The 12,198-nt window shown below is 41.0% G+C and overlaps 1 protein-coding gene across 1 annotated transcript in view; it reads left to right on the forward strand.

The window, feature by feature from the left end:
• Positions 1-4,576, forward strand: part of LOC146856159 (hyaluronidase-4-like) — a 28,421-nt gene extending 23,845 nt beyond the window's left edge. The window contains exons 2-3 of the mRNA XM_085651212.1: positions 2,615-2,704; positions 4,175-4,576. Coding sequence (XP_085507338.1) covers positions 2,615-2,704; positions 4,175-4,576 — 492 coding nt within the window. The remainder of the gene's footprint in view (positions 1-2,614; positions 2,705-4,174) is intronic.
• Positions 4,577-12,198: the final 7,622 nt, after the last annotated feature.

A 12,198-nucleotide genomic window follows, 5' to 3' on the forward strand; every position in this document is an offset into this window, starting at 1 on the left:
AACTGTCCTTGTGGAGGGGGAGTAACCAAAATAAACACTGAGTATTGGGAGGAAGAGTCAACTCGGAGGACGTGGGTAATGCCAAAAGCCCATCAGGAAGCTCATAGAAAATGTTTACATACACAGGCATATGGAGAAAATAAAGCAAAGCAAGGAAAAAGTCAAAGCAAAATTCTCACAAAATGTTCAAACGTCCCAAAATGATATCCAAAATCAAACAAAAAGTCTAAATAGTCCAAAATAAATCAAAAACCAATCCCCCAAACCAGACAATATTATCTCACTGTTTTCATGGGTGGAAGGCAAAAGGTCCTGGCCATCCTCTCAATATGACACTTGTACCACACTGAGCTCCTCCTCCAGGACAAGCACTGTGAGGTGAGGGGCAGAAGATGCCCACTGAAAAGTACCATATTGGAGTAATTTGGGGGTAAGCAGGCAGAGGTACAGTGAGGGTCACAATGAGAACGGGAATAAAGCAAGAGGGTTGGACATGAACAAAAATGGCTGACGTCCCGTAGGACAGGAGGCAGAAGAACTCCCAGTGCTGGTCAGCCTGCACATCTAAATGGTTCTTGGTTACCTCCACCATCTCAGCAAAGCACCTTGAGTATGTCCGTTGGCCTGGAAATCAGCCAGGATGATGTCCTGAGGAGTTGGAAGTGGGGTCACAAAAGAGGGCTCATGGGTGTCGGGGCAAACCTCACCCTCAGCTGCTCATTTTTGGGGTGGGCACTCTTAGAAGGAGGAGGAGGTGACAGGAGTGCAATAGTAGGCCCTGGTGTTTTGACAGCCTGGGTGAGGGGATGGATTTAGGCCTCCATGATAGAGTAAATTATAATTAGGACCACTTTTGATCATGGTTATTGTTTTAGAAAATAAATATCATCAGATTCCTCTTACCAAGTAGTGTCTTCAACTGTGGGCACACTATCCCTTGTGGTCTCTCTCCATGCACCTCAGTGGTGGTTCCTTCTTCTAGTGCCCATTGAGCAACTGAGGCTCTAGAGTTAATTTCAGTTGTGGTCCACATGTTCTACTCTTTCTTCTTGGCTGATTGTTGAAAAGGCATAGTGAGAGAAAAAAAGCATGGTCTTCATATCTAAAGGGTTTGACTGTTTACATTCCTGAAATGCACTAAACAATACAATGTGGTAAAATGGTATGTTTAATTTTAGTAAGAATTGAAATGTGTGCAGAAACAATATTATATTACCATCCATCAGGTTAATCTGCATGAGTTAGTGGTATTATATCTTAAGAGCTTTGTCATACAATAAACTTTAAATGTAAAGCGTGAAGTTGAATGATCTTAGAAATGCCACATTATAACACGAGAAGATTGGCATTGAACATGGAACATTATAGGGATAACTCTAAAACAAATCTCCAAATAATTTTGGTCAGGTAATATTTTGGATTTTACAAATGTTCACAAATGTGTCCATTGAATCAGTTAAATCAGTATATTTTTGTCTTTGCTGTAAAATGTTTCCCAAGTGCAATCACATCGTTTGGAATAGGAGGAACATATTGAAATATTTATGTCTTATGATAAACCAAGATGTGTCTATGGACTCTTATTGCAGAAACGAATAACTCTTCGAACCGTTCTTTGAACACTAACCGGGTAAAGCAAGACATATTTCCCCATTACCCTACATTGTCTGACTCACTGCATAGATACACCAGCTGCCAATGATCTCTACTCCCTAACTGAAACAAACACAATATCTAAATCCCATAACCTGCCTGGGCCCAGCTGTCACTACAATTAAAGTTCCTTTGTTGATAAAAGAGGCTATTGAAGTATATAAATTCAAGAAATCATTTTAAAAGATGTATGTAAAGGTGGTTATGATCAAGAGAGCTCTAGTAAAAGTTGTGTCCCTACGGAACAGACCACACCCCTCTAAATGTTGGTTGTATATTAGTGATTTAAGAGAGAGGAGACCGTGATAAACTGTGCCTTAATTTGGACAGTAAATAATTTAATTGAGGAAAGAATGTAAAAATTGGAAACAAGCATAACTGGTACACTATTTAGGATGCGTTGATAAGTTCATGTAGTTGAAAACTATTCCATGAATCAGTGTGTCTACACTCAGAGGAATAGCTTATTACTTTTTGATGAGTTTCCTCTGTAACTTTGCCAAAGCAGAAATCTTGAGTGTTTATGGATTTAGGAATTTACAGTTTATTATTAAGTAATATGGATCACATATCAAATTTACCTCAAATACATGTTCTATACAATTGGATTTTGAATGCATGTTGTAAATATGAATATCTGGAAATGGTGGATATGCGTTGATCAGAAACATTGATTGATGAGAGAAAATGGATATAATTCTAATATGTCTGCATCTCAAAATGGTTGCTTCTGGGATTAAACAATGGGCATATCTGGCGTCTTTGTTCTTATTATTTCTTATTTACATAGATTACTTTTCCTTGATGTGGCACGAAGGGGGGGCAGGGGAGGGATGTGTCCTTCAATACCCCTGACCCCTGTCTTTCACTAGTCTGCATCGAAGCAATAGAAACTGCTAATAATGTGGAAAATCAATATTCAATTGAAGGCTGATAAAGAATGGTGTTGTTTCCTATGCAGCAAGACCTCGTGAGCACTATTGGAGAAAGCGCAGCTTTGGGAGTTGCAGGCATTGTTATTTGGGGTGACATGAACCTGGCTTTATCGAAGGTGAGTAATTTGCCAGGTATTATCAGCTGCTGTCTTTTTAATTGACTGAACAAAGGTGGTAGTGTTTTTTCCCCAAACAAGGATACCAATAACATGTAATACGAGAATTGGAACTCTATTCCACAGGTAACAAATAAATATATAAGCATACTACTATTTCTAGCTCCTCGATGCAGCCAGGTACATTCAGTTCATTTGTTCACAGCATGCCACAGTGCAAAGTCAATGCTAAGTTGTGTCCGCAGTCACTTAACACTACAATCAAAATGTAGTTGCTTATGAGAAGCGTGATGAAAATCATTGAAGGAGACAGAAAACATGTTTGATGTATGAATTTTCAACATATTTTTAAAGACATACAATTTCTGCCGCAATATATTCTCCGCATGAGGCAATATATTTTTGCAAATTCTAATATGCACAGATTTGAATTTATTCCATGGTTCTTTTAACCCAAGTGCCATCCTTGTTTCGAACAAACATCTTCTTAGTTGGGTTTGTGGCACTCATAATGGCTTGATAGCCATTGTTGTAATATGCCAACATCTTGATTTACAAATGTTGGTGTTAACAGAAAATACTCTTATTAGTGGGAAAAGTGGGAAACCACAAGCTCTCTCTAGACTTGAGAGTTCCATTGGTGGATGCTCCTCCAGATAACAACTAAAAGATTTGATGCTATCGCCTTACTCCATATTAGTCCCTTAGTCTTATATTTGTAACATAGAGGTCTACATTTTCTTTCTCAGTTTGTGAGCTCTGCTACAGGCCGAGCCAAGACACCATGAAATCTAAATCACAGTAATGATGGGGGATTTACCCACATAAATATAGATTGGGCAGCTAATGCTAACTTGTGTTGACTTATAAAAGGACCTGCAGATATCACAACTCAATTGTGACTCAATATGGAACCTTTCACAATCAAAATTGCTGGGTCGTATTTTGAGTTCAATTAACATAACGCCTTCTACCGGAGGGACACTATTACATTTTCTGTTTCAGTTTTGGGGTGTGGTTCACATTAACTTTTTAGGGAAAATTGTTAATTGGGTTGATAGTTCTCGGGTGGCTTCAGGTGGGTATTCCATGCTAGCCACAAACTTTCCACATTTGATTAGTCTAATGATAATGACCAACAGAACCCAGAGCAGGATGCGCTGATGAAAAACCAAGAGATTAAATTATCAGTTTCATTAAGGCACTGATGACTAAAACATATTTGCAACTGGGGCAGTGGCATGTTGATATTAGAACTGATTCAGAAAGAGGACAGCTGTTCATGACTGTGCTACATGTCCATTTGTTATGTGAACGCAGGACTGTGGTTCATCCTCCAATCTTTTTAATCTCATTGGGTACTGTTATGAGACAGATAAGGATCAGTGAATACTAGAACCTCATTCTGAAATGCATTGTAAACAAAACAAAGCTGATTCCAAATATTTGACATCTCTCTAATACTTACAGGACAGCTGCACGAAGGTGAAGCACTTTGTTACTTCAGAGTTGGGTTTCTATCTCACCAATGTGACCAAAGCTGCAGAAGTGTGCAGCCAACATCTTTGCCAGAACAATGGGCGGTGCTTGCGCAAAACCTGGAATTCCCTCGACTACCTCCACCTCAACCCCAAAAACTACAAAATACAACTTTCTGAAAATCTAGAGATGTCAGTCACTGGAGAAGCATCTGTTGAAGACTTGAAACTGATGACGAACAAATTTCATTGCCACTGCTACCAGGGGTACGAAGGGAGCGACTGCTCAAGCTTCAGACCTCCAAGTGATCCGCCTCAAAACGCTGCTGTCTCCTTGGAGCCCAGATCACTATGGAAAACAGCATGCATTCTAATTCTTGTCTCACTAATCTGAACCAAATGCACTGTGAGAATAGGGAGTGATCCAAAGGTGCAAAGAGATGAAATGTTTATGACAAGCCAACTTTTCATTTTGATATTCAGTTAGATACATCCAATGTACAAAGGGCATGTACTCGCCCATAATATACTGTTAAAAGAACACTCTGCAACAATATGCTGAAGGTGAAGTGAAGGGTAATCAACAGCTGTTATTGACCAACATTATCTGTGTAACATATGGGAAAATGCACCCTAAACTGTATATTACGGGAATGCTCCTTGTCACAAAGGAGTTCGAAAGACAGAGTGCCTTTATAAGAACATGGAACTACAAAACGACTGTTTATATTCTTATACCCAGTGAGGGGTTATGGTATGCCATATCATTTATGAGTCCCTGTTATCCTAGAGTTCTCTTTTGCCACCTAATTGCAGTGCATGGTCCCCGCTGTTCCTGACTTCTCCTCTGCCTTGTCTTCCTCTCTGTTGCTGGCCACACTACGTGCCCCTGCTGGCCCCGTCTTCTCCTCTGTTGCAGGCCAACAATATGTGGCCTCTTTCCTCTGTGACCCTTCCTTTTAGCCAAGGGTGTCTTCTTCCCACACCTGAGGTCACAAAGATGGGAGCAGGGGCAACAACACAAAAGCCACTACTTGCTTATAATTAAGTTACTAAAAGCAACTAGGGATGTGCCTTTCTTACTACAGGTCCGTCTGATGTCAGAATGCCCCTGTAATAAGAAAATAGCTTATAAGTCAAATTTATGGAGATTAAGTACTCTCAAAGAATATAAAACTATTAGCACCTGTGCCCGTAATCTCACACACTTGAGGGAAACATACCCACTGCCAACATCTGTTTTAGGACCTTACCTCTAAGCCAAGAATGAAGACAAACAACAATCAGTGGTGAGTGGCTGAGCTAATGGCAGCTTTCTAGACAAAGAGCCAATGGCTGTCACTACTGAAGAGCATGATGTGGGATATAAACACACGTTCCCGGTTGGCCTGCTAAGTGCCTCACATGTGAATGATATAACTCGCTCATTCACTTACTTGCTCACACGCTGGCTAACTGTCATTCTTACTCACCCACTTACTTCAGTCCAATCTCTGTGACGTCTGTATTTACATGGTTCTCAAGTCCAATGGACTTGAGGACCCCACCCCCCAGAAATACTAGCCAGCCCACCATCTCCAACTGGACACCGATCATGGCCGAAGACACCGCCTCGACCATGAAAAGCATCCACTCGGGGGCCCCCACGACCATTACCCCCCTCACATCTACCACAGAGCCTCGGCCACCATCGCACCCAAACTACAACGCACCATCAACACCACCTTCAAAACAGGCACCTTCCCAGATGACTGGAAGCGCGCAGATGTCAGACCCCTACTACAGAAGCCCACAGCTGATCCCACCGACCTCAAGAACAATCGGCCCATATCGCTCCTCCCTTTTGGAGCCAAAGTTGCAGAGAAAACAGTCAATAGGAAACTGAAATGATTCATTGAAGAGAACGCCGTCCTCGACCCATCCTAATCCGGATACCTAAGCAACCACAGCACAGAGACTGCCCTACTCACCGCCACAGACGACATCCACACCCTCCTGGACCAAGGCCACTCTGCAGCCCTCATCCTACTCGACCTATCAGCAGCCTTCAACACCATCTCCCTCCGCACACTAGTTGCCAGACTACACAACGCAGGCATACAAGGAACAGCCCTGTACTGAATCCGATCATTCCTCACCGGAAGAAGCCAAAGGATCAGATTCCCACCCTTCCTCTCCGACCTCACGGAAATCACCTGCGGAGTCCCACAGAGTCATCACTGAGTCCCACCCTCTTCAACATCTACATGGCCCCCCTCGCAGCCATCGTCTGACAAAACGGCCTCAACATTGTATCCTATGCCGACGACACCCAGCTCATCCTCTCCCTCACCAAAGACCCCACCACTGCCATATTCAACTTCCTGAAAGGAATGCAAGATGTCGCAGTCTGGATGACCAACAGCTGCCTGAAGCTCAACGCCGAGAAGACAGAAGTCCTCGTCCTCGGTACCACCCCTTCTGCATGGGACAGCACCTGGTGGCCGACTGCCCTTAGATTCCCACCTACCCCCTTAGACCACGGCAAGAACCTCGCCATCATACTCGACTCATCACTCACCATGAACCGACAGGTCAACGCCGTCACCTCCAGCTGCTTCAGAACACTCCGCATCCTCCGCAAGACCTTCAAGTGGATCCCCCCTGAGTTAAGGAAGACAGTCTTCCACGCACTCATCACCAGCAGATTGGACTATGGAAACGCACTCTATACCGGCATCAACAAGTCCCTACTCTGCAAACTCCAGACAATACAGAACACCGCCGCCAGACTCCTCTTCGGCATCCCTGACAGGAACACATCAGCCAACACCTACGAAGTCTCCACTAGCTCCCTGTGGAGAAAAGAGTCACTTTCAAAGTCCTCACTAACGCCTACAAATGCCTACACAACAACAGACCCAAATACCTCAACGACAGAATCAACTTCCACGTAACCAAAAGAAACCTCTGATCTTCCAACCTCGCACTGGCTGAAACCCCACGCATCCACAGAGCCAGAGCAGGCGGATGATCCTTCTCTCACATTGCAGCCAAGACCTGGAATGAGCTACCGGCAGACATCAGACGTGCCCCCTCCCTGAACACCTTCAGGAAGACCTGGCTCTTCGGCTAAACAGATCTGCGGACCCCCCCCCCCTTGCCTTGAGACCCTCACGGGTGAGTAGCGCGCTTACAATTCCCTGATTGACTGAATGACTATTGAACAGTGTATGTCCGCCAGTGGGAATGGTGGGGTCTCACTCTCTTAGTTGATGGTTCTTACCTTCCATGATAGGGATGAGTGACGGGTACTGGTCGATAACACTGGAGTGGGCAGAATGACACCCATTAGTGAGTTGTCCTCTGGAGAAGAAAAGCAGCCACTCTCCCAGTCAGACATTTTCATCTGCAACTGCTCCGCTGTCTTTCCACAGTGACCTTTTGGTATCCCTGGTTCTCAGAGATGTCTGTTGAACACACACATGTCTTTCTGCGGTACCCATTTGTATGCATAAACATCTCTCACTTGTATTTATTATTTATCTGTTCTTTATTAAACACATAAGAAAACAATGCTGCTCTACCTTCCTCTTTTATACTTTTGATTTTTTTCACCTGTCTTTGAAATATTTTTGTCATTGATACCGCAAATGCCAGGAGCCAGATTTAGAGTTGGATGGAAGATTAACATTGCCCAAAAAGCAGTTGATGTTCTGTCCACCCTATTTGGAGCACATAGACATCAATGCACTTTACATAGGAAAGAGGGTATATCCTCCTCTGGTTATGTGTCGAAATATTGAAAGCAAAAATGTTGTGGTACCAGAATATTTTGTGTCAAGAATATTGAGGACAAAAATATTCAGCAGTTAACTGCATGTAGCTAAGTATAGATTTATCATTGTTAACTCCACATATATGTAGATAGCTAGAAAGATAGACAGATAAGGTACAGATATGTAAAGTTAAGTAAAGTAAAGCTCTACTTACCTTTATAAACTTGTCATCTCAACATTTTGTCCTCAATATTTTTGACACAATATTCTAGTACCACAACATTTTGCAGTCGATATTTAGGAGAAATACCCAGTCAATTTTAGGTGAATGTCCTACGTTCTGTAAGCTCTAATTCCCCCTTATAGTGTTTAAACCCAGTTACCAACAGCATAAGAAAATACAAGTGAAATTGTGATCTCTTTGTATTTACCTCAAACAAACCAGTTGAGTTCTTATCTTGTGCTATTGTGTGATGTAAATGCAAAACAATTGATGGACAGAATGCAGAACACATACATTCACCCCAGTACAGAGATCTGGGCCTAAATCCATCTTTTTTTTGCTCCTCACGCCATTGCAGTTTGAACAGAGCCATATGCAAATCAGTCTTGATCCTGTGCCCAATGAGAACAGTCCAGCCCCAACTGCCAGGTCAGGTCCTCTCTGGACTGGAAACAAGCATCCTAGGTCCGGTTTCGGGTTTTCATCCCTCATCAGCCAGGATAGCTTGAATCCAGGGGTACCGTGAGCCCGGGGCCCATGTCTGGGCAATCCCGTCCCACTTATGGGGAGAAAACAAAAGACACACAATTGATGGAAGGAATGCAGAACAAATCAAAACATTTACCCCCAGTCAAGAGATCTGGGTTAACTCCTTGATTTTTTTGCTCACCATTCCACCCCAGTTTAGACCTGGCCATATGCAAATCAGTCTTGATCCTGTGCCTAATGGGAACAGTCCAGTCCGAACTGCCAATCACAGGAGATTAAGTGATTTGCCCAGAACTAACGCCGGGACTCGAACCTGGTTTCACAGATGCAAAGTTGTCAGCTGTGGCTGTTAAGCCACATCCATATTTCTCAATTTATGTGTGAAAGCTATACACAAGTGGGATTATTGTGAATGAGCAAATATAGGGACCATGTGCTCTATTGAATTAGCTTTGTGAAGTAAAAAAACATCAGCAAAAAATACTGGAAGGTTCACCCGGAATCTTGCTTGGAAACCAATGATGCTGCAACAATATTCAGAGCGGGGATGTTGACATCAATGTTACATCACTGAAGTAATAGGGATTGTGAAAAATCCTAGCTTCAATTAAAGAGTAGTAAGTATATTCAGTAGGAGCGTGGTATGGGTGTAGCATGTAGCTGGTAGTGTATTTTGGAGCACATTGTTGCAAATAAATTATTAAAGCATTGTGAGGTAGCACATTATCATTTAAAGACTGCACTTTTCCACTGAAGTGGACACTAAATTTGCACAGACATACAGTTTTACTGATAAAATGATGTAGCAGAAAAATAATAATGTGTGGAAATCGAGTTTCAGTGAAAATGTATCATTTGCGTATCACCAGGTAACAGTATCTTGATTTGTTTTGGTCCTATTAAAATCTTTGTTTTTGCTTTCTTAACTGCTAATATATTCTGAAATGTGTGTACTGTTCCTTTACAGGAATTTAACATTTTTTGTGTCAATGACATCTTACAGCCTTTCCTTTCACACTCCTTATTCCCCAGCAGGACATCACTTTAAAACTCCTCTCACTTTGCAGTCAGAGAAAGAAGAATAAACACAAATCTCCATGTTAAAAGAATTTGCAGCAAATTGTCGTAAGATATAGCCTGACATTTGACCTCTGTCTTTGACGCCCAGAAAATGTGACAAGATAAATAGAAAATGTAAAGGCATCTCTACTTGGTGCTCTTTCGAAACTCACCAGAAATCAACAGGCAACCCACTGGGAACTGCTGCTATGGCTTATAACGCGCACACTATTGCTTACAAATCATTTACCTAGTAACAAAGTTGTTATTGAAACTGTAACCGTATTGGCAAAGACGCTACAAAATTGAAGTGCGAACCAAGACTGCTGGCCTTCAGGGGAATGACAGGGACCCAAAACTTGGTGAACCTTAATCAGAGGATAAATAGTTGAAGATGGCAGTTTCTTCATATTTAAGATGTCAGATTTTGTCTGACGGATAAGCCCATCATTTTTAATCTATTGAGTGAGTGCGAGAATGTTCTTAGGTAAGGGTCATAAAAGGTGAGATGTGTAGGAGCTTTTTAGAAAATGAGCAAATGTGTAAATAAGTTGTGAAAATTATTTTTGCATACTAATGATTTTAATGGTGTATAGAGTCGAAACCTATGAACTAATAAATTTGAACTTGCAATAAATTTGCTAAATCGCTTGGGAGTGTATTTAATACTGTGCAGAATTTAGCCACATCTTTGTACGAGACATCATTACCACATTACTTTAAAAATGAATGCAGTACTGTGTGTTTTTTGCTCATTTTGCTCCTGCTTATTACCCCTCCCAATCAGTGTCGCGCTGCAATTCACTTCTCCCATCGTTTCCGCGGAACACTAAGTCAAAGGTGTAAAGAAAGGATTGCTGTGTTAGGATGAATGTAATTGTGAACGAAGTTTGGAAGTTCTGCTGTAAGCGTACTAATTCTATGACCTATTTTTGGAGAAATGTTTCATATAGTGTTATGTAGCTCCTGTGTGCAGTTGCTAAGGGAGAAGGTGGAAGATTTCTGCTAAAGATTGAAAGTATTATGTTATTGTTTCTGATTTGCCAATGCGACCTTAAACATGATCATACCATGCTGATTTTGCCAAATGTATTGATAGCTTATGAAAAATATTTATAAAATCTCTTGGATCTTGAGAATCATTCGGCTTTTTTGACATTTTATTTTTAGCTTTTTCCTATTGGGTTTTTTAGTTTGTTGGGCTCTTTGAGAATGTTGTTCCTGGTGTAGGGCTTGCGGAGACTTTGTCCATTTGTTCTTAGATTTTTTATTGAGATGCTGTCAGTACTTTTTATGAGTATGACTCTTGGAGTTTTGGAATGATTTGCTTAACTAGAGATTCTTGCTAACTTCATGATTTTGCATTGCTGCATTTGGGCCTTCATGGAGACTCACACATTTTTCTCTGTACAGCATTTATTAACAAGTCTGTAATAAACCCATGTGTGCCTTATTTTTGATCTAGATTTCAATTATTAATGATTCCAAATTTATTCTGATTTAACAATGCTAAATTGTGAGATTTTTTGATGAGTAGTGTAGTCTCTTACTACGAGATCAACTATATATTTGGATCTGAAAGTTATTAGGTAAGATACCAGATGTCAAAATATTGGGGTTTAGATGATTATTGAAGTTCAGCTCCCACACATGAATGAGTCAAATGGCTATGTCTGTAGCATTGCTCATTACTCAGTTGTCTCATCATTATATATGGGATAAAATACCCTCTGCCGTACATTATATGGATATTGCATGCAACCACAGAGCTCCAGAATCATATAGAGCAATGAGACTGAATGTCGAGTTCCTTTGTACAGTTACGAAACTCTGAGGTGACTTGCAATATCCTTTTATTCTACAGCAGAGGGTATTTTATTCTTTATAATATATGGTCACAACATCTCTGTTCCCTCAAACTGCTTCAGTCCTTGGAGTCTTGTTCTTTCAGGCATGAAGAATAAAAGCAGAACCTGTCCTCCAAAATTCAACACACCAAAAAATGGTTGGCAGTTTTTGCCAAAAGATATTCAAATTAGTTTTATGTAAATCAGATTTCAAAAATGCTGCTATCTTTATTACAATGGCCTATAGTGTGGAAAATAAAATATATTGCCATAAATATCTCCTTTCTGCTTTTCATTTTGGAAAAACAATCAGAAGAAAAAAAAGCCAATTTCCTTGTTAAATTGCTGCTACAATTATACTCTGTGACCTGCCATGCAGCCTTGCTGCTGGGTATGACGTCAGAACTCAGTTGTAATAACTTATTAAAGTTGAGCAGTTAGCTAATACCTTTATTACATGCAACTAGATCATCACGAGTCGCCTGCAATAAGGAAATTAGAGATTAGCTTTTTTACAGGGATTAAAGGTACCTTGTATACTAGTTTTATTTATGTTGAATGACTATCCCTCCCCTTTGTCTTCTGGTTTTATAGTAGCAATGAATCATTTTTCAGATAATTAAGTGCCTTACATTTCTCT

This window comes from Triturus cristatus, chromosome 4_1 (genome assembly GCF_964204655.1).
Source record: "Triturus cristatus chromosome 4_1, aTriCri1.1, whole genome shotgun sequence".
In the NCBI taxonomy this organism is placed as follows: Eukaryota; Metazoa; Chordata; class Amphibia; order Caudata; family Salamandridae; genus Triturus; species Triturus cristatus.